This window comes from Podarcis liolepis (assembly GCF_965112155.1).
Source record: "Podarcis liolepis genome assembly, chromosome: 3".
NCBI lineage: Eukaryota > Metazoa > Chordata > Lepidosauria > Squamata > Lacertidae > Podarcis > Podarcis liolepis.
The window spans coordinates 80,349,262-80,374,018 of NC_139557.1; the positions used below are offsets into that span (position 1 = coordinate 80,349,262).

A 24,757-nucleotide genomic window follows, 5' to 3' on the forward strand; every position below is an offset into this window, starting at 1 on the left:
TGAGCCTATGGAGCTGACTATTGGTCTGAGTGGTGTTCCTTCTTTGTGTATCTTGGGGAGGCCGTAGAGTTTGGGGCATCTGGATGATTTTTCTCTGGGGATGATTCTTAGCTGGATTTCTTCACTGATAGGAGAGGCTTTTATTTTGGATTTGGTGGTTTTTTCCAGATAGGTGGTGGGATCTGTTTTTATAGGTTGGTAGGTAGGGTCTTGGAGTAGATTTGATAGTTTTGCTTGGTAGTCCGATGTGTTCATCACAACAGTGGCATTACCTTTGTCTGCTGGGAGAATGATTATGTTGTTGTCTTTCCTCAGGTTGGTGAGTGCTTTCTGTTCTTCTTTGTGTAAATTGCTTCTGGGTGGTTTGCTGGAGCAGAGGATGTTGGTGACTTCAAGTCTGATTTTATTGGCTTCATCTGGGTTGATTTTGGTTAGGCTAGCTTCGACTCCGCATATGATGTTTTCCGTGGGGATGCGTCTCGGGGTAACTGCAAAGTTGAAACCTTTGGAGAGTACTTTGGTTTCAGTTGAGGTGAGGATCCTGTCTGATATGTTATGTACTGTTTGTTTCATGGGTTGTTGTGGAGGGTGGCTGGGCTTCTGGCGTCTCTCTAGTTTGTGGAGTTTGTTGGTGTGTGTGTCTGTCTTATGTGAGGTCTCAGTTTCAGCTCTCCAGACGGCTAGTTGTTTGCATTTGTCCCAGAGTGCAGGGTGGATTTTGTTACAGAGTTTGAGGTGAAGAGTGAGCAGATCTTTGTTGGTTTGGTTTAGTAGGTATCTTTTCTTATGTAGTTCGTTTCTGATTAGGGATAGTTCAGTTCGTTTCAGGATCCTTTCGGTAGCTGGGGTTTTAGAGTGGAATTTAAGTTGGAAGCATGTGGGAATTAAGTTGTTGTCTCGGCAGTTGCGTAGGAACAAGAGATCACATAAGATGGTGGCTCTTCGGATTTCTAGTTTCTCGTAGGTTCTTGTCAGCTGGAAGGTTTCCTCCCCGTAGAGGTGAGATATTTGTTTTCGTAGATTTTCACGGGTACAGGAATGCAGGTTTTGGTGTCCTCGGGTGTCTTCCCGTGTAAAAGTTGGGGTGTCTAGGCGACGTTTCGACGAGGTCTCACTCGTCATCTTCAGGCTGGTGCTTTCGGCTTCTTGTTACTGGAACAGAGCGGGATCTCAGTGTTTGAGTTCCTATAAATACTGTAGAGGGGTGTGGTGTATTGCCTCAAAAGTTCTGGGCAGAGGGGAAGTTCCCAGGCTAGTGTTCTTTTCTTCTTTTGTTCCTTAATTACTTGAGGGATATCTTGAGTGATTTCTTGAGTGATATTCTGAGTACCACTTAGGTGGGTCATTAGGTGTGGATTAGTTGCTAAAGCCTTCGTGTCTTGACCTCTTGAATTTGTGAAGAGTTTTTCTGGGAAGATGGCTGTACTGCACTTAGTTGTGCTTTGGCTTGGCTTCGTGTATAGGGGCGAGCTGTGGTTTTGTGCCCTGTGCCAGCCAGATCTGTGTAGGGATTGCAGGGGGGTGCAGCATCCGGAGGTGCCACTATGGTTTGGTTACTGGATGGTGTCTGTAATTTATCTGTGGAGAGGGTCTGGGTTTGGGTCTGGTGTGGTTGATTGGTGGTGGCGTTCTGTGTGCCTCTGGATCTGGTGTCGGTTTTTGTGGGGAGGGCTAATTTCCAGATGTCTGGCAGGCGGGACGTGTCGTCACGCTTGTTCATGTTGTGAGGGTGTTTCTCTATCTCGATGGCTTCCATGATTATTCTCTTGTGGTGATGTTCCATGTTAAAGAGCAATTTGGAATCTGCAAAATTAATTTCGTGTCCTGTTTCTTTCATGTGTTGGAAAAGAGAGGAAGATTTTTCTTCTTTTTTGACGGCATTCTTGTGTTCTGCGATACGTGCATTTATTCGTCTGTTTGTTTGTCCAATGTACGTGGCTGGGCAGACTTTGCAGGGTATTTCATAGACCCCTTGGTTTTCCAACTGGATTTTATCTTTGGGGTTTCTGAGGATATTGGCTATTTTTTGGTTGGTGCAAAAGGCTGTTTTGATATTGTGTTTATGGAGGATTTTGCTAATTTTATCTGTAGTGCCCTTGATATAAGGAAGGAGGGCCATGCCATTGTTTTCTTCCGTGTCTTGGTTTTTGGGGGGTGTTTCTTTTTGGATTAGCTTCTTAACCCTGTTTTGCTGGTATCCATTGGCGATTAACACATTTGAGAGATTCTGTAACTCAGTTGTCAAGTGGTCTTTGTCAGCCAGGCGTTTGGTTCTGGAGATGAGGGTCTTGGCTACGGAGTTTATTTGTGCAGGGTGGTGGTGTGATTGAGCATGTAAGTAGCGGTTGGTGTGTGTTTTTTTCCGGTAGATAGTGTGTCCTAGGGAGCCATCAGGTTTTTTGTAGATTAGGACGTCAAGGAAGGGAAGCTGGTTGTTGGCTTCTATTTCCATAGTGAATTGTATTTTGGGGTGTAGGCTGTTGAGATGTGTGAGGAAGCTATCTAGTTTTTCTTTCCCGTGTGGCCAAATTACAAAGGTGTCGTCAACATATCTGAGCCAAAGTTTGGGTTTGTGTTCTGACTTGTCTAAAGCATTGGTTTCAAAGTGTTCCATGTACAGATTTGCGATGACCGGTGAGAGGGGTGATCCCATAGGTGCTCCTTCTATCTGTTTGTATCTTTGTCCATTGTGGATGAAGTACGTGTTGGTTAGGCAGTGGTTGGTCAGGTCCAGGATGTATTCGGGGGGATTGTATTTGTTTTGAATGGCTGTCAAGGCTTCATTAATGGGCACTTGTGTGAAGAGAGATACAACATCGAAGCTCACAAGTAGGTCATCGGGATGTAGGTTTTGCTTCTTTATTGTTTCTATGAACTGGAAGGAGTTTGTAACGTGTGAAGAGATGGATTCTGCATAGGGCTGAAGTTGCTTAGCGAGAAATTTAGCGAGATTTTGTAGAGGTGAGCCTATGGAGCTGACTATTGGTCTGAGTGGTGTTCCTTCTTTGTGTATCTTGGGGAGGCCGTAGAGTTTGGGGCATCTGGATGATTTTTCTCTGGGGATGATTCTTAGCTGGATTTCTTCACTGATAGGAGAGGCTTTTATTTTGGATTTGGTGGTTTTTTCCAGATAGGTGGTGGGATCTGTTTTTATAGGTTGGTAGGTAGGGTCTTGGAGTAGATTTGATAGTTTTGCTTGGTAGTCCGATGTGTTCATCACAACAGTGGCATTACCTTTGTCTGCTGGGAGAATGATTATGTTGTTGTCTTTCCTCAGGTTGGTGAGTGCTTTCTGTTCTTCTTTGTGTAAATTGCTTCTGGGTGGTTTGCTGGAGCAGAGGATGTTGGTGACTTCAAGTCTGATTTTATTGGCTTCATCTGGGTTGATTTTGGTTAGGCTAGCTTCGACTCCGCATATGATGTTTTCCGTGGGGATGCGTCTCGGGGTAACTGCAAAGTTGAAACCTTTGGAGAGTACTTTGGTTTCAGTTGAGGTGAGGATCCTGTCTGATATGTTATGTACTGTTTGTTTCATGGGTTGTTGTGGAGGGTGGCTGGGCTTCTGGCGTCTCTCTAGTTTGTGGAGTTTGTTGGTGTGTGTGTCTGTCTTATGTGAGGTCTCAGTTTCAGCTCTCCAGACGGCTAGTTGTTTGCATTTGTCCCAGAGTGCAGGGTGGATTTTGTTACAGAGTTTGAGGTGAAGAGTGAGCAGATCTTTGTTGGTTTGGTTTAGTAGGTATCTTTTCTTATGTAGTTCGTTTCTGATTAGGGATAGTTCAGTTCGTTTCAGGATCCTTTCGGTAGCTGGGGTTTTAGAGTGGAATTTAAGTTGGAAGCATGTGGGAATTAAGTTGTTGTCTCGGCAGTTGCGTAGGAACAAGAGATCACATAAGATGGTGGCTCTTCGGATTTCTAGTTTCTCGTAGGTTCTTGTCAGCTGGAAGGTTTCCTCCCCGTAGAGGTGAGATATTTGTTTTCGTAGATTTTCACGGGTACAGGAATGCAGGTTTTGGTGTCCTCGGGTGTCTTCCCGTGTAAAAGTTGGGGTGTCTAGGCGACGTTTCGACGAGGTCTCACTCGTCATCTTCAGGCTGGTGCTTTCGGCTTCTTGTTACTGGAACAGAGCGGGATCTCAGTGTTTGAGTTCCTATAAATACTGTAGAGGGGTGTGGTGTATTGCCTCAAAAGTTCTGGGCAGAGGGGAAGTTCCCAGGCTAGTGTTCTTTTCTTCTTTTGTTCCTTAATTACTTGAGGGATATCTTGAGTGATTTCTTGAGTGATATTCTGAGTACCACTTAGGTGGGTCATTAGGTGTGGATTAGTTGCTAAAGCCTTCGTGTCTTGACCTCTTGAATTTGTGAAGAGTTTTTCTGGGAAGATGGCTGTACTGCACTTAGTTGTGCTTTGGCTTGGCTTCGTGTATAGGGGCGAGCTGTGGTTTTGTGCCCTGTGCCAGCCAGATCTGTGTAGGGATTGCAGGGGGGTGCAGCATCCGGAGGTGCCACTATGGTTTGGTTACTGGATGGTGTCTGTAATTTATCTGTGGAGAGGGTCTGGGTTTGGGTCTGGTGTGGTTGATTGGTGGTGGCGTTCTGTGTGCCTCTGGATCTGGTGTCGGTTTTTGTGGGGAGGGCTAATTTCCAGATGTCTGGCAGGCGGGACGTGTCGTCACGCTTGTTCATGTTGTGAGGGTGTTTCTCTATCTCGATGGCTTCCATGATTATTCTCTTGTGGTGATGTTCCATGTTAAAGAGCAATTTGGAATCTGCAAAATTAATTTCGTGTCCTGTTTCTTTCATGTGTTGGAAAAGAGAGGAAGATTTTTCTTCTTTTTTGACGGCATTCTTGTGTTCTGCGATACGTGCATTTATTCGTCTGTTTGTTTGTCCAATGTACGTGGCTGGGCAGACTTTGCAGGGTATTTCATAGACCCCTTGGTTTTCCAACTGGATTTTATCCCTACAATCCCTACACAGATCTGGCTGGCACAGGGCACAAAACCACAGCTCGCCCCTATACACGAAGCCAAGCCAAAGCACAACTAAGTGCAGTACAGCCATCTTCCCAGAAAAACTCTTCACAAATTCAAGAGGTCAAGACACGAAGGCTTTAGCAACTAATCCACACCTAATGACCCACCTAAGTGGTACTCAGAATATCACTCAAGAAATCACTCAAGATATCCCTCAAGTAATTAAGGAACAAAAGAAGAAAAGAACACTAGCCTGGGAACTTCCCCTCTGCCCAGAACTTTTGAGGCAATACACCACACCCCTCTACAGTATTTATAGGAACTCAAACACTGAGATCCCGCTCTGTTCCAGTAACAAGAAGCCGAAAGCACCAGCCTGAAGATGACGAGTGAGACCTCGTCGAAACGTCGCCTAGACACCCCAACTTTTACACGGGAAGACACCCGAGGACACCAAAACCTGCATTCCTGTACCCGTGAAAATCTACGAAAACATATATATATATATATATATATATAGTAGATGAATTGCTGACAGAAGAACCATTTCATATTGGATATTTTCCAGTGGCACAATGGTAAAGCAACTCATCTCCAGACATTTTAAGCTTTCTTCTTAGCTTTATGCCAAATGTCTGGAGGTGTTCCAGAAGTTCCATTAGTACAAACCCTCTGCATTCAAATGTGGTTAAGTGTAAAATGGAGGGATGCACAAGTCAATAATACAAGGCTACGTATTTTACTGCACATCTGACTCAAACGTCTAAACTGAAAAATGGCCTGTTTTTGTGTTCTTCAGGAATGCAATATTTTAAAAAGAGAGATCCTGGCAAGAATGATTTCAGACTCAAGGGAAGTCCAGCAGGACATTCCCAACATGTGTCCTGCAAGGAGTGGAGCAATGGATCCACTGTTGCATCTAAAGCCATGCCAGCTTGCGCCAGCCCCCCAAGGAGGAAAAGCCTAGAAAAGCAGGGAGGGTTGCTATGCCAGCTTCAAGGCTCAAGGACTGAGCCACTGGCTCCCCACAACTCTCTCTTTGATGGTCTACTGCTAGTAGGAGAACTGGTAGTAGCAGCTCTCCACCACTGGAGGGAAATTTACTTGCCATTTTAACACCTGACCATTGAAAGGGTGTGGAGAGGTAGGACTGTTTCCAGTCTCTGCTACATAAGCATGTGAAACCCACAGAATATTTCAATATTTCAATATTTCTGATCCTTTCTTTAAATTTACCTTTTTTAAAAAAAGGAATGTTTTAACTTATTATCCTCCCTTCCAACATATATACTCACCACTTTCAGCTTAACGTTTAGTTTCATTTATTTTTCCATACCCTTGGGTCTCGTTCTTTATGGTGGTTCCTCACCTTTCGCCAAATTTTATTAAAAATAGCTCAAAAACTGTCTTTTTAAAGATTTTGCCAAAAAACCTTTTTGTGTCTGGATTTTCACTTTTTGAAATATGGCAACCTTACCAATACCCTCCCTTAACGATTATTGATGTCTCTTCCTCAAAATATCAACAATTTTGCAAAAGAGGTGAAGGGGTTTCAGCCACGCATTTGCACAGCCACTATAATAGTGTAATGATACAATTTAACTTGCATATTATTTATTTTTCTATTAAATTTTTAAAAATGCCATAATTCATAGCATTTGGAGAATTTATGTGAGTTAACGTTACCTATTTATATTGCAAAGTTGCACTAAAAATCTACACCGATCTATAAAAATGCTTTTAAAAGGTAATATAGCTCTCAATGCAATTTTCCATTGACGATGGATGGTGTCACATTTTTATAACACATTTTTAACATTTTAACTGACTGATGTAGATTAGTCCTAAGTGGTGGTAGTGAAAAATACTGCCACTTTTCCAAATCTCAGATTACATCATAATACTCAATTATTTTGTCTTTTGTTGGAATGCCACTGAAGCAACTACAGGTAACTTGTAACGTGTGTATTTAACTTGTGTACATTAAGCTATACACACTCGGCAAAAAACAAATGAAAAGGAGCCGGAAAGGTAGTGGGTGTCCAGGAAAAGAAGCCTTGGCAATTCCACCTTCCATTGAATCCAATGTGTTTTGACTATACATTACTTTGGCTTTAGGCACTATCCTAAACTTTAGGCACTATACATGAGCCCAGCATAAGCTGAGCATTGCCTGTACAATTATAAGGATGCTCTTGATGGCTTCTGTCAACTTTGCTTAACAGAAAATTATGCTCCAAGGAACTGACTACATTTGTTGCTCATGCATTTCAGACAGCAAAGCTATTAAGTATGTCAATCAAAACCTTAAATAGAACATCTATGAAAATCTGCCCACATTTTATTGCATATCTGTTTACAGAAAACAAAATCAAAGCTTTGAAAAATGTAACTAAAACTTGGCTCCCATACATACGACTGTCCCATTTCTTAATTTGGTACCAGAAAATCCTGATTTACACTATCAACCTTCACAGTAATGGAATACGTTTTCTCAGCTTAGGAATACAGCTCCCAAAGGGGGAAAGTCCCTTTTATAGTGACTTCTTTGGTAAAAGAAACAATAAGAGACAAGCATTTAAGTGCATTTCCAATTTGGAGAGACTTATGTTCCACTGTGGATCCCTGTGCCCTCTTTGTGAGACATTAAGATTTTGTTTTGGCCCCATTTCCCTAGAATAAAGACTGCAGAGATGGAGAAAAAAGTATTTCAAGGGTTGTAAGCATGAAAACCTGTTTATAAATACTTAATTAATTAATAGCTTTTATTTTCCACTTTTACAGTGCAATCCTACCCATGTTTACTCAGACGTGAGCCATACTGAATTCAATGTACAGTACTGCAGCCTTAGCCTTTGATATTGTTGCTGCCTACTTACACTGTAAACTTAGAGACTCTAATTTTATTTTTGTAAAGTGTCTTGCATATGTTTCACACCAGACGAACGCCAGATTGAAGCAAATACTCACACACAAACTACTGTTTTGAAGCATATGGGCAGTGTGAACTAAGAAGCAGCTCTAATCACAGAAGATTAACAACAAATTGAGCTGTTAAAACAGAATATAATCTAACTTTTCATACAAATACATTATTTGTCTGGAAGCACGGTATCAAATAATGCTAGAAATTATTTCTTTCAACGCAATCTAACATTCCTTAGGTAAGCAAAAACGGAACTATCAGCAAAATACAAAAAGAACACCTAGCTGATCTAACAAGAATAAAACTGTGTGTTCTAACTGACCAGAAAAACCTGATCTCCTCTTTTACACAACAGCTTGACTTTTGAACAACAGCAGCTCAAGCTGGTGTTAAGGGCACATGTTCGGGTAAAAAAAAAAAGGAGTAAAAATGTAGTACTACTGCTAGTAGTAGTAGTAGTAGTAGTAGTAGTAGTAGTGTGTGTGTTCATTCTCATTGTCCCTTTGTGGGTTTAGCCTATTGGGTGTTGAGTACCAGACTGGTCTAACTCCAGCTTTGGAATTCACTTCCCTACCTAGAGACACAAATGGCAGAGACCTTGCAGGTTTTCCACCGCCAAGTAGAAACATTTCATTTTCTCCCAGGCACTACTCTAGATTGCTGCTGCTGCACTGTTCTTATTAGTTGTTTTATTTAATTGCATTTTAAACTGATTTTTACATATATATGTATAGTGTACAGTGACACACCATGAGGATCCACTGTTCAGAAATATTCCACTTGACAGTTTGTGGGAAGTGGAGAAATCTGTACTGTGGTGCCTGATATGTTTAGTAAGATACTGCACACAAATGGCTGGCTTTCTCAGAGAGCTACCATGCTAATTAAATTTCAGGTGGCCTCCATGCTGCTTGTTGAGCATTTGAATGAGACTTAATGTTGCCCTTTATTACTGAGGCTGTTAGAAACGGAATCTAATTCACTCTGCAAGATCTATGGGGGAGCTGGGACCAAAGTCTACCACAATCCATTGGGTCACAATGAATTCAGAAGTGTCAACATTCATATATGGAAGCTCCATGGGAACATAAGGATGATTTTCATAATTTTTTTTATTTTTCCAAATTTGTTTTTCTTTGCCTCTTTAAAAAAACACCACCCTTTTATTTTATCTTTATCTAACTTTGCACATTATTTTCTCATTCCAGGGTGACTTACCCTCATTCTCTTGACCATCTCATCACAGGTTCTGGGTTTCACACTTCCCTGCAAAGTGAATGAGAAAATGAGCCTGATTTTGATGCTGCTAGTGAATTACAGAAAAAATATATTTTAAAATTTCTAAGGTGGGAGTTTTCATTACATTTCACCTCCCACCTCCCAGATAGACCCAATGCATCTAACCCTGGGCTTCAGAATAATTTTATGTTAAAAGCTGTGAAACTGAGCCTACCTCTTTCTAGCTTTTGGCTCTCAGTGGAACTTTGGCAAGAATAAGGTTACGTTCCCATAGAGCGTCTAATGTATTGAATGTTGACACTATAATGGTTTAAAGCCTCACTGACCTGAATGCTTATTGCAGAGCATGTAAAATCACTACACATTGCAGAAGGACCTTTTCAATACATGCACTTTGACATAATCATCATGAGATAGAAGAAGTGAAGCACTCCAAAATCCACAGTTGGGCAACACAGTTATTAGGACAAACCACAATGTCTCAAAAAAGTGAGTAATTTTTACAAGTTCTCCAGATCTGTGCATTAGGCTAGATAACATAAATCAAGGGTTAGAGGGATGACGGAGTGGGAGTACAAAAGTTAGGTTGGATGTTGAAATCTGGAGGTCTGTATATTCAGTCTGTAGATGGAGATTGTAAACTGAATTAGTCATTGAGAAGACTGCTTGCAGGTGTCAGAATTCTGGGATGAAGAATCAATGACTCATATTCATTAAACAAACAAACAAACAAACAAACAAACAAACAAAAACCCCAATTGTTATCCAAATAAAAAAAAAGCTAAAAAGGCTACTAAAATAGAGCCATGCATTCCAAGCACATAACTGATTACAAGTAAGGGAAAGACCTGGGGAGGTGTATGGGGTATATGACCTTTCAACTTTCCCAAAACCTATTATTTCCAGGATTAGATTACAATTTCTACCATCCCTGACCTTGGGCCTATATGGAGGATTCTGTGCTGGTTACCCCTATGATTCTGTGATTACAAAGAACCATCAGTCACCTTGATCATTAGTCTTTTGTGGGAGAAGTGAAAAGAGACAAGTATTGAATTAAAAAAAAATTGCAATAGCACTGTAGCAAAAGTATTTTCCCACAGTCAACATAACCATGCAACCCTCCTGACTTAACAGAATTATCAAAATTATTGGAATTGGTCTCCCCTTCCTTAAACTTTTGCTCATGTCATATTAGTGATCAGCCAGTGGTTAATTCATGTCTCAGAAATTATGCAAGCAACAGTTTTAGTCTCTAGTGCATAACTCTAGGACATGGTTAATGCACACAGAAAGCAGCAGTGGGCCACTTTAAAATCAAATGCATGTTCTAAATGATGTGGTTCTTTCATTTGGCACATAGGCATTGAAAAATATAATGGCTCTGCTATAAGAAATTTATTTTTCTGTAAATTTGGTGAAAATCTGATTTTGCTGGCACATGAGTACGTAAAAAGAGCCCAGCTGGATCAGACCAAAAGCCTTTCTAGTCCTGCATCCTGTTTCCCACGGCGCCACACCAGGATTCTTATGTGAAACCCACAAGCAGGACACGAAGGCAATAGCTTTCTCTTGCATGTTGTTCCTAAGCAACTGGAATCCAGAGACATGCTACGTCTGATTTTGAAACATAAAAAGGCCCAGATGTTGTAGTCTCTCACCAGGGAGTTAGTTTCTCCATTCTCCTGAGGAAGGAGAGGGTTGAGGTGGTGGGGAGATTGGCATGATATAAACACACCACCAGGAGCACTGGATTGGCTCTGCTGTTGCACTAGCACTGTGCCAAGCTCCTCATTGACACTTGCCCTCTCCCTACCAGTGACCCGTCTGCCAAGGAGCTAATGGCTTTACCCCATGCAGCAAGCCACTTCTGATGTAAGCAAAGAAGGCAACAATGTCTGGTGCTATCTTGATATCAAGGAAACAGCTTAAAATTATCACCTGGGAAGTTTGGAATCATGTGATACTGACACCAGCATAGTACTAGCGGTCTTACATTGTATTTGCCTTATCATATAATGAGCAGGACACAAACTTGCTTTATCTCTTAAGGATAACAGAAAATAAATATCTGTTGCGCTCCTATTCAGTAACCAATCTGTCTTGAAAAAAATGAGCCTGAAAGTCTCAATAGTGCTGTTATAGCAACATTTCTACTAAACGAAACAATTAAAACCAATTAAAATTCTTAACTGCCAGTTACAAGCCAACTAAAAATGTCAGTTAACTTGGCTCCATATGGCTCACACATTTGACTTTGGCTTGGATCCTAAGAGAAGCTAACTTAAGTAACTTTGAAGCATGCAGTATTGGTACATTAATATTTATCCATTATAGTGCTGCCCCTAACACACAAACCATAAAAGCTAATGGATGTATACTATACCCACATAAGGTATATTATAAGTGGCACAATGAAGATAAACAATTTGGCTGTAGGAATAATTCCAAGAAACCCATATTCACCAGCAGTCATGTGATTACAATAGATTTCTAGAAAATGTAAGAATAGCTCTGCTGGATCAGGGCAGTGGGCCATGTCACCCAGCATTCTATTCTTACAGTGGCCAACCAGATGTCTATGTGAAGCTTGCAAGATGGAGCTGAGTGCAACACCACTCTCCCCTCATGAGGTTTCCAGCAACTGCTTCCCAGAAGTATTATTATTGGAAATGAGGACACAAAATACATGATAAAAACAAAAACAAACGAATAACCCTCCTCACACAAATGCAATTAAAAGGTCGGCATAGGCTGTCAATCAGCCCAAGTCCTGATGTTTTTGCCTGACACCTAAAGTTATATAATGAAGGTGCCAGGTGAGCCTCCCTGAGGAGAAAATTCCACAAATGGGGAGCCACCACAAAAAAGGCCTGTTCTTGTGCTGCCATGCTCTGGAGCTTTCATGGAGGAGGCACACAAAGAAAGGCCTCAGATGATGATCATAGGATCTGAGTTGGTTTGTATGAGGAAAGGTGGTCCTTGAGGTCCTGAGGTCCTGAGCCGTTTAAGGCTTTATAGGTCAAAACCGGCACTTTGAATTGAGCCTGGAAGCTAACTGGCAGCCAGTGCAATCAGGCCAGAAACTGTGTAATATGCTCAAACTGTCTTGCCCTGCTGAGCAATATGGCCACCGAATTCTTCTGAAATTTCCTAACCACCTTAAGAGGCAGCCCTTCATATAACGGGTTGCAGTAATCTAACCTACCCTTACAGAAGCCATGCTCGTTCAGCAGCAGCAAGACTTGTTCTTCTATATGCTTGGTTATTTTATCTTTAACAATACCTCTCACCAGTTTTCCAGGGGAAAAGTCATAGAATTGTAGAGTTGGAAGGTATCCCAAAGGCCATCTAGTCCACCCCTGCAATGCAGGAATTTCAAACTTAAGCTAACTAACATAATTTCTAGGAATCCCCATCTCCCATATCCCTTTTTAAAAATGGTTGTTACAGTGGCCACTTTCCAGTCATTGGGTATTGAGGCTGATCTTATGAACAACTTGCTTTTCTAAAATATAGAGAACTCTTGGTTGGATGCCATATGGATCCAGTAATCTGTCATTTCCCCCTTTTTGTTTATTAGGCCTAGAACTTCAACTCTCATCAACACTATTTTTCTCAGTTCCTCAGACTCCCTTTCTAAGTTAGTTCAGGCACAGTGGCTTGCCTTATATATTTTGCTGTGGAGGCAAATGCAAAGAATTCATCCGCCTTCTCTGCAATCTCATTATCCTTCTTTATCACACATTTGACTCCCTTGTCATTCAAGGGTCCAGCCGCCTCTCTTTCTACTAATGTAATTACATATTTTTGTTGGTGGTAGTCTTTATGTATTTTAGCAATATAATATGCTCCTCAAATTCTTTTTTGGCACCCTTTATAGCCTGTTTGCATTTCTTTTGCCACAGTTTGTGTTACTTTTTTGTTTTCATCATTTGGAGAAGACTTTCATTTTTTAAAGGAAGCCTTCTTGCCTCTTCTTCTTTCTTTGACTCCGTTAGTTAACCATGCTGGCATCCCCTTGGGGATGTCCCCCATTTCCCTAATCTGCAATATACTATACAGTGGTACCTTGGGTTACATACGCTTCAGGTTACAGACTCCACTAACCCAGAAATAGTACCTCGGGTTAAGAACTTTGCTTCAGGATGAGAACAGTGGCTGTGCAGCAGCAGAGGGAGGCCCCATTAGCTAAAGTAGTGCTTCAGGTAAAGAACAGTTTCAGGTTAAGAAGAGACCTCCAGAACGAATTAAGTTCTTAACCCGAGGTACCACTGTATTAGAAGCTCAACTGGAGTGCATTTTAAACAACTGCCAAACATTTTTGAGTGATTTGATCTGCTTGACTTGTCCTTCAACTTCCTTTTTACCAATTCCCTCATTTTGGGGAAATTACTGGATTTGATTTTTTTAGGCAATTGACCATTTAGATTTATATTAAATTTAATAGCACTATGGTCACTGCTCCTAGTTCGCTCAAAAACACTTATATCTCACACCAGGTCCCGAGAGCTTTGTTCCTCTGGTCAGTTCCATGACCAACATTTAGGGTATCTAGAAAATTTTACCTCTTTGTCATGACTGGAACACATATGTAGCCAGTCTATGTGAGGGTAGTTGAAGTCATCCATCACTGTATTTTCTCTTTTGGATGTTTCAGTGATTTCATTCTTCATTTCAGGATCTCCCTGAACATTTGGATCATTGGGACAATACTATGTCCCCAGTAGTAAATTACTCTTGGGCACTGATATCACCACTTACAATGCTTACTGGAAAAGTCTTGCCAATCATAAGCATTGTGTTCAAAACTTTTAATCTAACAGCACTGCTTCCATATTGAATATCAGTGTTTTCAAAAAATCCAGCTACTTTTAAACATTTTGAAGTTCAGTTTATCTAAGTGGGTAATAGTTATGCACGTGTTTAACTTTCCCACAAAAATTAGTTAAACTTAAAAAGGCTTCATTTTTTAGTGTGCAATCCAGTCAATGGTTTTACGCATTTAACTTGGGCCTATATCAACATCCCACATATTAAGAACAAGCAAAGGCAACTCTTATATATTAATGTGAATATATAGCAACATAAAAACCATGATCTTACCCTTGTTTTTCAGGTCATTTAATAATTTGGATTCCTTGTGAAGAATATCACTCACTAGTTTGATCTCTACATTTTGAGACAACAGGTCTTGCAACTTCTCAAACAGATGCTGCCCCTTGTAGGAAAAACAACAAAGGAGACATGCTTGGGAATGATGACTAGACACACAAAAATAAACAACATCAATTAATATACATTCAGGTGTCTATTTTGATATAATGTTTTATGCTTCAGAGGAACTTGAATCTGTCTTCTGAAAGAAGCATTTAAAATTACTAAATCATGAGCTGGGCATGTTTAGCCTGGAGAAGAGGAGGTTAAGGGGTGATATGATAGCCATGTTCAAATATATAAAAGGATGTCATATAGAGGAGGGAGAAAGGTTGTTTTCTGCTGCTCCAGAGAAGCGGACGCGGAGCAATGGATCCAAACTACAAGAAAGAAGATTCCACCTAAACATTAGGAAGAACATTAGGAAGACAGTAAGAGCTGTTTGACAGTGGAATTTGCTGCCAAGGAGTGTGGTGGAGTCTCCTACTTTGGAGGTCTTTAAGCAGAGGCTTGACAACCATATGTCAGGAGTGCTCTGATGCTGTTTCCTGCTTGGCAGGGGGTTGGACTCAATGACCCTTGTGGTCTATTCCAACTCTATGATTCTGATTCTATGACGTTCATAAGAGGCATCATAACATTCTGTGTCTACAATAAGAGCACTTTGCAAGGTATGCAACTTCTTAATGCCATGCAGTTAAAATAATTTGAAATCCCTGCTCAGCCATGAAGGTCTCCAAGAAACCCTAAAAAAGCAACTATCTCACAGCCTAGCTTATTTCGCAGAGTTGTTATAAGAGCAAAACAAGATAAGGGGATACTGCAATCTTCTCTGAACTCTCGGAATAGGGTGATGGTGAAATCTAAATAAATAATTTCTCTCGTATATTTTGTCACTTTGCAGTCTCAACTCCAGGGAGATGCTAAGAGCCTCACGTAGGTGGAATTTCACTCTGGATTTATTTATTTTGCTTCAAAAATTTCCATTGATGCAATAAGAGCACGGCAATGATTTAAGCTGAAGTGCTATCTTACACAGCAATGTGTTCTAAGGACAAAAATAGATGCAACTGTGGAAGGCCAGTTCACTGTTCACATATTTTAAAGAACTGGAACTTACTTCACAGGAAAACAGAGCATGAGAGGTTCCAGCTCTGCTCAGGGACTGAGCCATTTCCATTATAGCCCCTGCCCACCCTGGAAACCCCTTGCTTTACATGTGAATGGGATAAACACATAAACAAATGTGATATTGCCATGTCATCGTATATAATTTGGCCCTGGGATGCCCAACTGCTGGTGGTTTTTTCCTTCTGATATTTCTGAGAATCAAGCTCTTATATGCTGGCCATGGCTATGAAGCTTTAGCCCCCCAAAGTCAACTTATAAAAACTGGGAAGAGGATATAAAGTCAAGGAATATGAATTTTCCACATATTATTGAACCTTCTATAAGAACGCTTAACCATGTTCCCATTGTTAAAAAGTGTCATATTTTGTCATGCAACAAATATGGAACATGCAACCCAGTATCAAATGAAAAAGAGTATACTATTGCAAGTTCTATCCTAAATACCATATTTTTCGCCCTATAGGATGCACTTTTCCCCCTCCAAAAATGAAGGGGAAATGTGTGTGCATCCTATGGGGCGAATCCAGGCTTCAGGAAGCTCTGCGCAACCCTAGGGAGCCCAGCACAAAGTCACGTCGGTCTCCCAAGGGCTGTGCAGAGCTGCCAGCAGTCCCGGGCTTCACGCAGCTCTGTGCAACCCTAGGGAGCCCGGGCTTCGCGCAGCTCTCCGCAAGCCTGGGGAGACCGGCGCGACTTCCCTCTGGGCTCCCTAGGCTTGTGGATAGCAGGCTGTTCTGGGGGCTGGGGTTGGGGGAAGCTTGGGTTTCCCCCGCGCCAGCCCCGCGCCTGGGGGGGAAATAATTTTTTTTCTTTATTCCCCCCCCCCCAAAAAAAAACCTAGGTGCGTTCTATGGGGCGGTGCGCCCTATGGGGCGAAAAATATGGTACATACATACATAATTTTTTTTGTATGCCGCCTTTCCATAGTTCAAACCATGCTCAAGACAGTTTACAACATGAAAAAATATGTAACTACAATACAAAAAAGTAGTCATAAACAATAAATTTAACATTATAAGATACACAACTAAGCTGATCATATATCAAAAATAAATAAATAAATAAATAAAATAAAACAAAAAAACCAACAACAAAACAGCAACAACATCCCAGCCCAAAAGCCATCCTTGTCCAAAGGATTCTTGCATTTTCTGAAACTGGACAGTGCATATAGATCTTTGCACATGAGCAAAGGTTTTCTTCTTCATTTGACTCTAGAGAAGCTCCACTTAGTTCTGCATTTTCGAATTGGATCTTTATACTCCTTCACAACTTCCACAGTAGCCCTTGCACTAATGACATCAGTGCCAACAATGTCATCATTATAGCTTTGCATTTTACTGCATTTGTTTCAATGGACAATGTGCTATTGTTTGACTCCAATAGTGGTAAACAAAACTTCGAAAGAATGCTCAGTTAGAGTAACCAAATGACTAACACCTGGACCTGAAAGTTTAGTTGTTATTCCTTAAAAATGCAATCCTTCATCTGATTGCATGTCACTTAAATCGTACTGATCTGCATCTGATGTATTACAGTTGGAAAAAAGAAATGGATCTGAAAGATCCTAAATGACTGCTTCTGTTTTAAATGCTATTATTAATTTTGCCCCCCCTTTTTTTTTGTAAAATTCAGTAATTAGACATGAAAAAGCTGCAAAGAATTGTCCATAAAGGGGCAGGCTAAATAAGTAAACATTGATTCTAAGGCACTCCTGATTCAAACCCTTTGGATCTCAGTTAACATGTTATACAGTTATGATAGATGTTATGTGATAGGAGGGGGTAGAAGGTAGATTTGGATTTGCTGGATCTTGCAGGAAATTGGAAAGGGTTTATGACTCCCAACTATCTAACAACAGCTGAAAGGCGCACCCTACCCTAGTTTGGTTGCTTAAATATGAATGCGGGGTGTGTTTGATAAAACAGCAGTCAGCATGTGTGAACTTGGTTCAGGTACTGATTGGAAATTTGTGCGCTTAGCATGTGTTCAGAGGCACGCTGTTTCTTAATTCTTAGTGTTCTTCCACTTCCTGGAGCCACCATTTTTCACCTAACTCTGTTTGGTGGATCTCAGGGGGTCTGGTAAACACAAATTAGATTCCATGTCTGCCCATCCCTGGTAGATGATATATGAAAGCATGAATATGTTTACCAGTTGAAAGTGCATGGCAGTGTATGCAGGGTGGTTGTTGTTGTTGTTGTTGTTGTTGTTGTTGTACTCTTTCTTTTCATTTATTTTTTAAAAGAAAATATCATTACAATAAAATATGAAAATATTTCTGTGCTAGAATTAGGGAGTGTCTCTCTAAAATCTGTTTTCCAGGACTCTCTCTCCATTTCAGCATTAAACTGTTCATGTGATCTGAAATTAGGAAGAAATTTAACTTGCATTTAAAAGTGAATTTACCAAATTCACAAACTGAAGTGCAGACTTCCTTTTAAATTGGAGGTTCTCTGAATTTTGCAGTGCTGTTCTCCAGTCAAGTAACGTGTACAAAAATGCATATATTAGGGTAAAGTGTGCATAAAATTCATATGCTGGTGAAAATAACATTTAAACATGCATCATATTCGGGGAAATTGCTTACGAAAATATGTATATTTCTTAAATCTGCATACAAAAGTATGTTTATTCAGAGCATCATTCCCTAAAATGCTGAGGGAGAGAAACTATTCTAGGCAACTGGTTCTTACGAAAAGGAAGTCTCATTTTGAGAACAAGCAAACAAGACGTTCTTAACAAAACTGTATCTCAAGAGTTCAGACACAGAAGAGGATGAACAGTAAAATGCAAACCAAGCACCTGATCAAGGCCATGAACATTTAAAATAAAGCATACCTGGAATGCAGATGGATGACTGTGACTGAGGTCCCATTGGGAAGATACTATGTCAACAGACTTTTTAGCCATATTAAGTAAATTCATCCAGCCTTGGAAAAGAGACAAATGGGCTGGTGCACTGTCTGAATAGTTTATGCCTTCAGGAATATTTTCCACAAGAGCAACCCTGAGAAGACACAAAGAAAGGAAGGCAGTTTACAAAACTACTCAACTGATTTAAATTTTTCCAATTTCACAGGGGTGTAAGTGTTGGTTTCTTATAGCCCCCCCCCCAATCCACCTCTGGTCTTAGAAGTATTTTACTTCCAAGGCATTTTAAAGGTATGTATTGCCACATGCTCGATACATTTATATATTTATAAAAAACATTTATATATTTTTCTTTACATCAGTTTTTTAATGTGTCAAGAGATTTGGGGACCCACAATAGTAAAAACTTTATTTTGTTCCCACAGCAGATTTAGATGTTAAAAAAAGATCTGACTTAGTAGCATCTATCTGGATCTTGGAAAACCTCTTGAAATAGTTTCCTATAATTTGCTGACACTTTCCAACTACGTGTGGCTAAACATGTCAGAGAGTGTAGAATTTGTTCTAAAAATTGCTCATGATCCTCCCCTCTCTGTCAGGGAGGAGGTGATGCATCCAGCTTACACATTCATTGCTTAACTTTTCTTAGCTATTGGTCTTTTCTTTTTCTTACTTGGAATGACAAAGAGAAGGAAACTCACGTAGATATTAGGACTCGAACTCTGGCTCAAAAATATATCAAGTCCTAGCACCTAATTAAAACAACTTGTATTTCTTAGCACAGTTACCGGTAGTTCCTCAAATGCATAGTCAATTCATATGCCCCCTATTTTTTCCTATTATGATGCCCGTATTTCTGTGAAAACCCTGCTGTCTTCTTCACAAGAATATGCACACTCTACCGTCCCCTGGTTTTCATATCTTGCACGCCAAAATACTTGGGTGAGTCATGTCACTGCAATCTTCCCTTCCTTCAGTCCCAGATGCTTCCTGCTCCCTGCTCTATAGCCCACCAGTAAAAGATATTAGGTTGATAGGTACTAGGGATTCAGTGGTAGCTCTTTATTCATAGAATTCCCTCCCCTATGAACCACTGGTGACTTTTAAAAGACCTCTTAAGATGTCTTTTTATTTCAATCTGATTTTTATTAATTGTTGCCATTTTAAGTGAATTTCAATTTGATCTTATATGCTTTTATGTTTGCTGTGTAACTGCTTTGTACTTTGAGCATAATAATCCTGAAAATAAGTTTGTAAACCTTTTAATAAAATAAAATAAGCCACACCAGGTGGCTCCAGATTTGCAGAAACAGAAAAGGAACAGCAAAACACCCTGTTCATCTGGCCAGCCACCTTGAAAGCATACTGTCTAGTAGCAGCTTTAATAAAAATGGAATGGATAGTTGCAGTTTCACCAGAACAGTTTCTAGAGAAAGCATGCTTGCTCATTTTCTGTTTCTTTATTTTAAACGCTACATTTGAAAAACAAATGTTACCTCAAGGCTGGCCATAAATATTTTAAATAAATATTATAACTAGCTCAGAGGGGTGTTACAATGATATATGAAATGTGTTCTGAAAAGAGCTATTAAAATAATAAACCTGAAGTGAACGTAGGAGGGGTCAATAAATAACATAGATGAGTACACAATTGGTACACAATTGCAGCGCTATGACGATTGGTTCTCATCTGAGAGACCAGTTCACATTCCAGCTCATCTATGGACATACAAAATAGAGATTATTACCTTTCTGTAAAAAAATAATAAAATGGAGCATCTTATATGAGCACTTTCAAAAATAAACATACTAGAACTATAAATAATGTTGCTGGTCAAATTATACTTCCAGGTTCTTCTGCAATGGTGAACCTGTTAATTTTTCTCTCACGTCACAATGAGTTGCTGGGTTTTGTATGAAATGTAAAACCAGAGAAGTCTCATGGGAACAGTTCGGTCTCATCAGCCATGCCTTAACAAAAATGGTGGCTAAAAAAAAAGAAGAAACAACAATGGAAGAAAAGGCTGCTCTGCTCAAAAATATGGCAACAAGTAGAAGGCTTTTAGAAGGATGAAGCTGTTTAATACATAACTTGTTCCATTTCCCCATTATCTACTTAAACCCTCAGAACATTCTTGTGACGTAAACAGACGAGCATTATCACCCTCACATAATAGATTGGGAAACAGAACAGAAAGGTTGAGCAAGAGGGACAGTATGTGACCTAGAATTTGCACTTCTGTTCTAGGATAAAAATAGAGAGCAAGTTTATCTCTACCAACCGTATTGAAAGAATAATGGAACAATGGAACTAGGCCTCCGTAGGAATAACATTTGTCCTCTACAAAAATACTCAGGATTACTTATAATGTGGCTTTTCCTCCACTCCTGCAGATAACTGCCGATAAAATAGCTCAATTGGTTAAAGCGTGGTGCTGATAACACCAAGGTTGCAGGTTTGCTTCCCCTCTGGGTCAGCTGTATATTCCTACATTTCAGGGAGTTGGACTGGATGATCTTCAGGGTTCCTTCCAACTGTATGATTCTATGAAAATGGGGTTTATGCTCAAATATATTCTGGGGTCACACACACACACACACACACACACACACACAGTATATGAATGATATGGATATAGATATTTATCAATATATCACAAAGCAATGGGCAAAAAATTATAGTTAATTTTGTTAACATGAAATGAGGGTTTAATTATCAATCATGTGTCTTTGTTACATTTTCAGCTGTGTATCTGGATGTCAAACTACATGTACCTGCACTTCTCCCTCACTTTAGGAAATGTATGCTGCAGACTATTTCTTTACAGCTGGAATTTGCTATGGATTAAGTCAACAAATGTTACACAACATATATAAGTGCTTTGCCATGTTATTAGGCGGTAACACATGAAATATTCCTACCATGTAGATATTCTTACTTGAGTTAAGTTATATAGCTCCCTAGGAAATTACCACTGTTGGGTAGTCATCGCTCGCAGGCATTTGAATGTCATTTCAGTCATGTAAATCGGCAAAAGTTAAACTATATGCAGAAACCTCTTGAAATATGCTCAAGGAAAATGGCAGTTTGGAATATGAAAGCTCCATGACCTAACCTCATTAGCTATTTAATCTGTTAGCATTCTGTCAGGCTTAACTTTACAAATGGCTTTTAAAACAAGCATCACTTTTTTCCTGTGCATACTTTCTGTCCTGTTCAAAAAACTGTTTATATGAAGTAGTGATAAATTGTTTTCACTGAACAAGAAGGGGGATATTTATTACAGGAGAAACTAGATGTATGCACCAGTTGACTGTCACAATCAGTATTCATTCTACAATGAGCTGGAGCATGTCAAATACTAAATGCTTCAGAGGCAAAAGGTCAAAAGCTGTTACAAATATCCTGCGCTCATGGCTGTCTTTGTAAGCAAGATATACAAGCCTTGGGGACCTGTGTGAAATCTATTTATTGAACAGTATTAAGGATGTTTCTGGTACATAATCAGTCCTCTTTTTTCTTCCATCTGCAGGATTGTAAACAGCAACCCAAAATGCTTAGAATAATCATTACTAAGCACAACGGTTTGGATCCAGACAGACTGAAATCCCACTTACCTGTGATTAAGCCCCTTTGAATTCACCAGGACTTACTCCTGAGTAGACATGGTTAGGATTGTAAGTAGATGCAGTGAAATCACTTAAGTTCCATTGATTTCAGAGAGTCTATTCTAAGCACGACTAAATCTGAATCCAATGAATATTCTGAAAACTGATTCCAACCTAGTTTATTGAATGGCAAAGGTTCTTTCTTTCATGGTGTGCATTTTTATACAAAGAATAAAGCAACACACATCTAATGAACTTTAATATATAAAAGGTAAAGGACCCCTGGGCAGTTAAGCCCAGTCCAAGGTGACTGGGGTGGAGCACTCATCTTGCTTCAGGCCGAGGGAGCCGGCGTTTGTCCACAGACAGCTTTCAAGGTCATGTGGCCAGCATGGCTATACAGCTTCTGGCACAACGGAACACCATGATGGAAGCCATAGCGCACAGAAACACCATTTACCTTCCAACCCAGTGGTACCTATTTATCTACTTGCACTGGTGTGCTGTTGAACTGCTAGGCTGGCAGAAGCTGGAACAGACCAACAGGAGCTCACCCCATTGTGCAGATTTAAACTGCTGACCTTCCGATCAGCAAGCCCAAGAGGTTCAGTAGTTTAAACCACAAATGTTGGTGCTTTACATGAGGTCAGGCAAAGGTAAGGAGTTTTTCTCTAAGGACATCAGGACTCTGGACAGTTCCCAGTGGACCATGTTGGCCAACCTGTGAAAGATTTGTCTGCTAAGAGCTAGAACCATTTGAAGCCTTATGTAGGTTGGCGAGTCCTGTAATGCAGCTGGCCTCACTTACCTGAGGAGCTGACTCTGGTGACTTAAATGCCCTTTGTTTAATTCTGTAGCTGCGTAGGAGCCAGGCCATTACAAAGCTGATGGATATTCCCATCCAAATGATGTGTGTGCAATGTGTCATGTGATTGATTATGCGGGGGTGGGGCTTACCTGTGCCCCCACAATATTTTATTCAAGTTGGCACCTCTGTGCAGGTGTCAAGGATGTTGCTGAGGGCTCGTCCTGTGAGTCTGAGGAAGGCAGGAGAGCTGTCTCCTCAATTCTGGAAAGTCTAAGAGAAGCTGCTCTGCCCGCCCCTGAGTGGTGTAGCTGGTAGTTCTTGCTCATCTGTGCCTTCCTCAGGATACTGCAAGGGGCTAGGTTCTGGGATCATGATGCCACAACCCACCCCTCAAGTTCGTGAAGAATCTGGCAGACATGTTTTGGAGAAGTTAACACTCACTTCCTCAATCCCAACCCAATTAGGCCATCATTCTGTACCTTAAGTGCAAATGAACCTCTTGGTCTTAGGCAGATATCTTTCCCAACTATGCTACTAAGACACTTTCTGTTGGAGAGAACAAGGATAAAATTGCGGCATTATACATGCACACAAATGTTCTGCTGCTGAGCTATGTGGTTAACCTGAAGGAATTTTCTCAAGAAAATCACAGTCAACATTACTGTAGAAGCAAGAAACCTCAGGCATTAATTTATCTGTCATCCAACTTAACAATGCCTTTGGAATAGGGAATCAAGTTATCAAGTCTGTTTGTATGGATATTTCATCTGTAAGTGTTAGCAAAATACCAGCATTGAGTTTAAGCTAAGTGCAATTTGTCCTTCACATTTACCATAATATAAATGGGCACTGATGCTATTTTTTAAGTTGAACATTCAAACTTTGAAGTGGTAGCATATTTAAAGCAGCATTTGTTTTTATACCTGCATGCAATTATACATGGTCATGAGTCCTTGGGGTGCATTTAAATATACCATTAATGCTGACATATTACACCATAATGGACGCTTTCATGTCACTTTTGTTTCAGTCCCATGCTTTTACTGATTTAAGATTTTAAAGTCATGAAGGGAGCAAGGAAGCAATAGCTTGGGAGGGGGACCTGTGGGCATACGTTTAAGAGCAATATTAGGGAATACAAGCAAGAGAAGAGGGAACAGTGCTTATTTTCTTTCAATTCAGCCTCAATGGAAAAGAACACTATGGAAAGTTCCCATGGAATTGAGAAAGAGTTTGGATTTGATATTCCGCCTTTCACTCCCCTTCAGGAGTCTCAAAGCAGCTAATATTCTCCTTTCCCTTCCTCCCCCACAACAAACACTCTGTGAGGTGAGTGGGGCTGAGAGACTTCAGAGAAGTGTGACTGGCCCAAGGTCACCCAGCAGCTGCATGTGGAGGAGCGGAGACGCGAACCCGGTTTCCCAGATTACGTGAGTACCGCTCTTAACCACTGCACCACTTGTACATTTGGAGGATGTACACTGGTACCCTTGTGAAAAATGAAAATAGAATTTTAAATATTTTAAGGTTTGACAAGGGGCACAAGTATTAAATGTACATGTGAGGGGGTAAAGTGGTGGGTGATCCGCTTGCACTAGCCAGAGCAGAAGGCTGGAGAGATGTGTTTATTTCTCTTTGGCCTGGTAAGTCTTGATTATTGTCAGGGCTGCCGCCCAGTCCCAGCTCACATAGGACCAAGTCAGCCCGCGTTCAGTTTCAAAGAGTCTTTATTGGATTACAGGTTCCATTTCCAAACTGCAACGTGCAGCCCTACTTCTTCTAGGTCAGAACGACGAAGACCCGTCTGAGTCTCCGCCTCTAGCGCACCAGCTTAATACCCTAGCCTTGCTCCACCTCCTGCGCCTTTCCTTCCGTCTCTGGGTCCTCCTGCCCCCCTGGGTCTCTCCTTTCCTACTCTCTTCTGACGCGGACCCCCCTGACCCTTCCGCCTCCTTGCGGCGGGCTTTGGGACTCGGTTCACTCTCTGGGCTGCTGGCTGCGCCAGCTTCCGTTACATTTGAACTTGGCGCGCGCGCCCAAC

General features: G+C 40.7%; 1 protein-coding gene across 1 annotated transcript in view; it reads right to left on the reverse strand.

The window, feature by feature from the left end:
* PLD5 (phospholipase D family member 5) overlaps positions 1-24,757 on the reverse strand; it is a 112,300-nt gene that overhangs the window by 33,938 nt on the left and 53,605 nt on the right. The window contains exons 3-4 of the mRNA XM_083496897.1: positions 18,267-18,435; positions 14,244-14,358 (exon numbers count right to left, since the gene is read on the reverse strand). Of these exons, the coding sequence (XP_083353023.1) occupies positions 14,244-14,358; positions 18,267-18,435 (284 nt within the window). The remainder of the gene's footprint in view (positions 1-14,243; positions 14,359-18,266; positions 18,436-24,757) is intronic.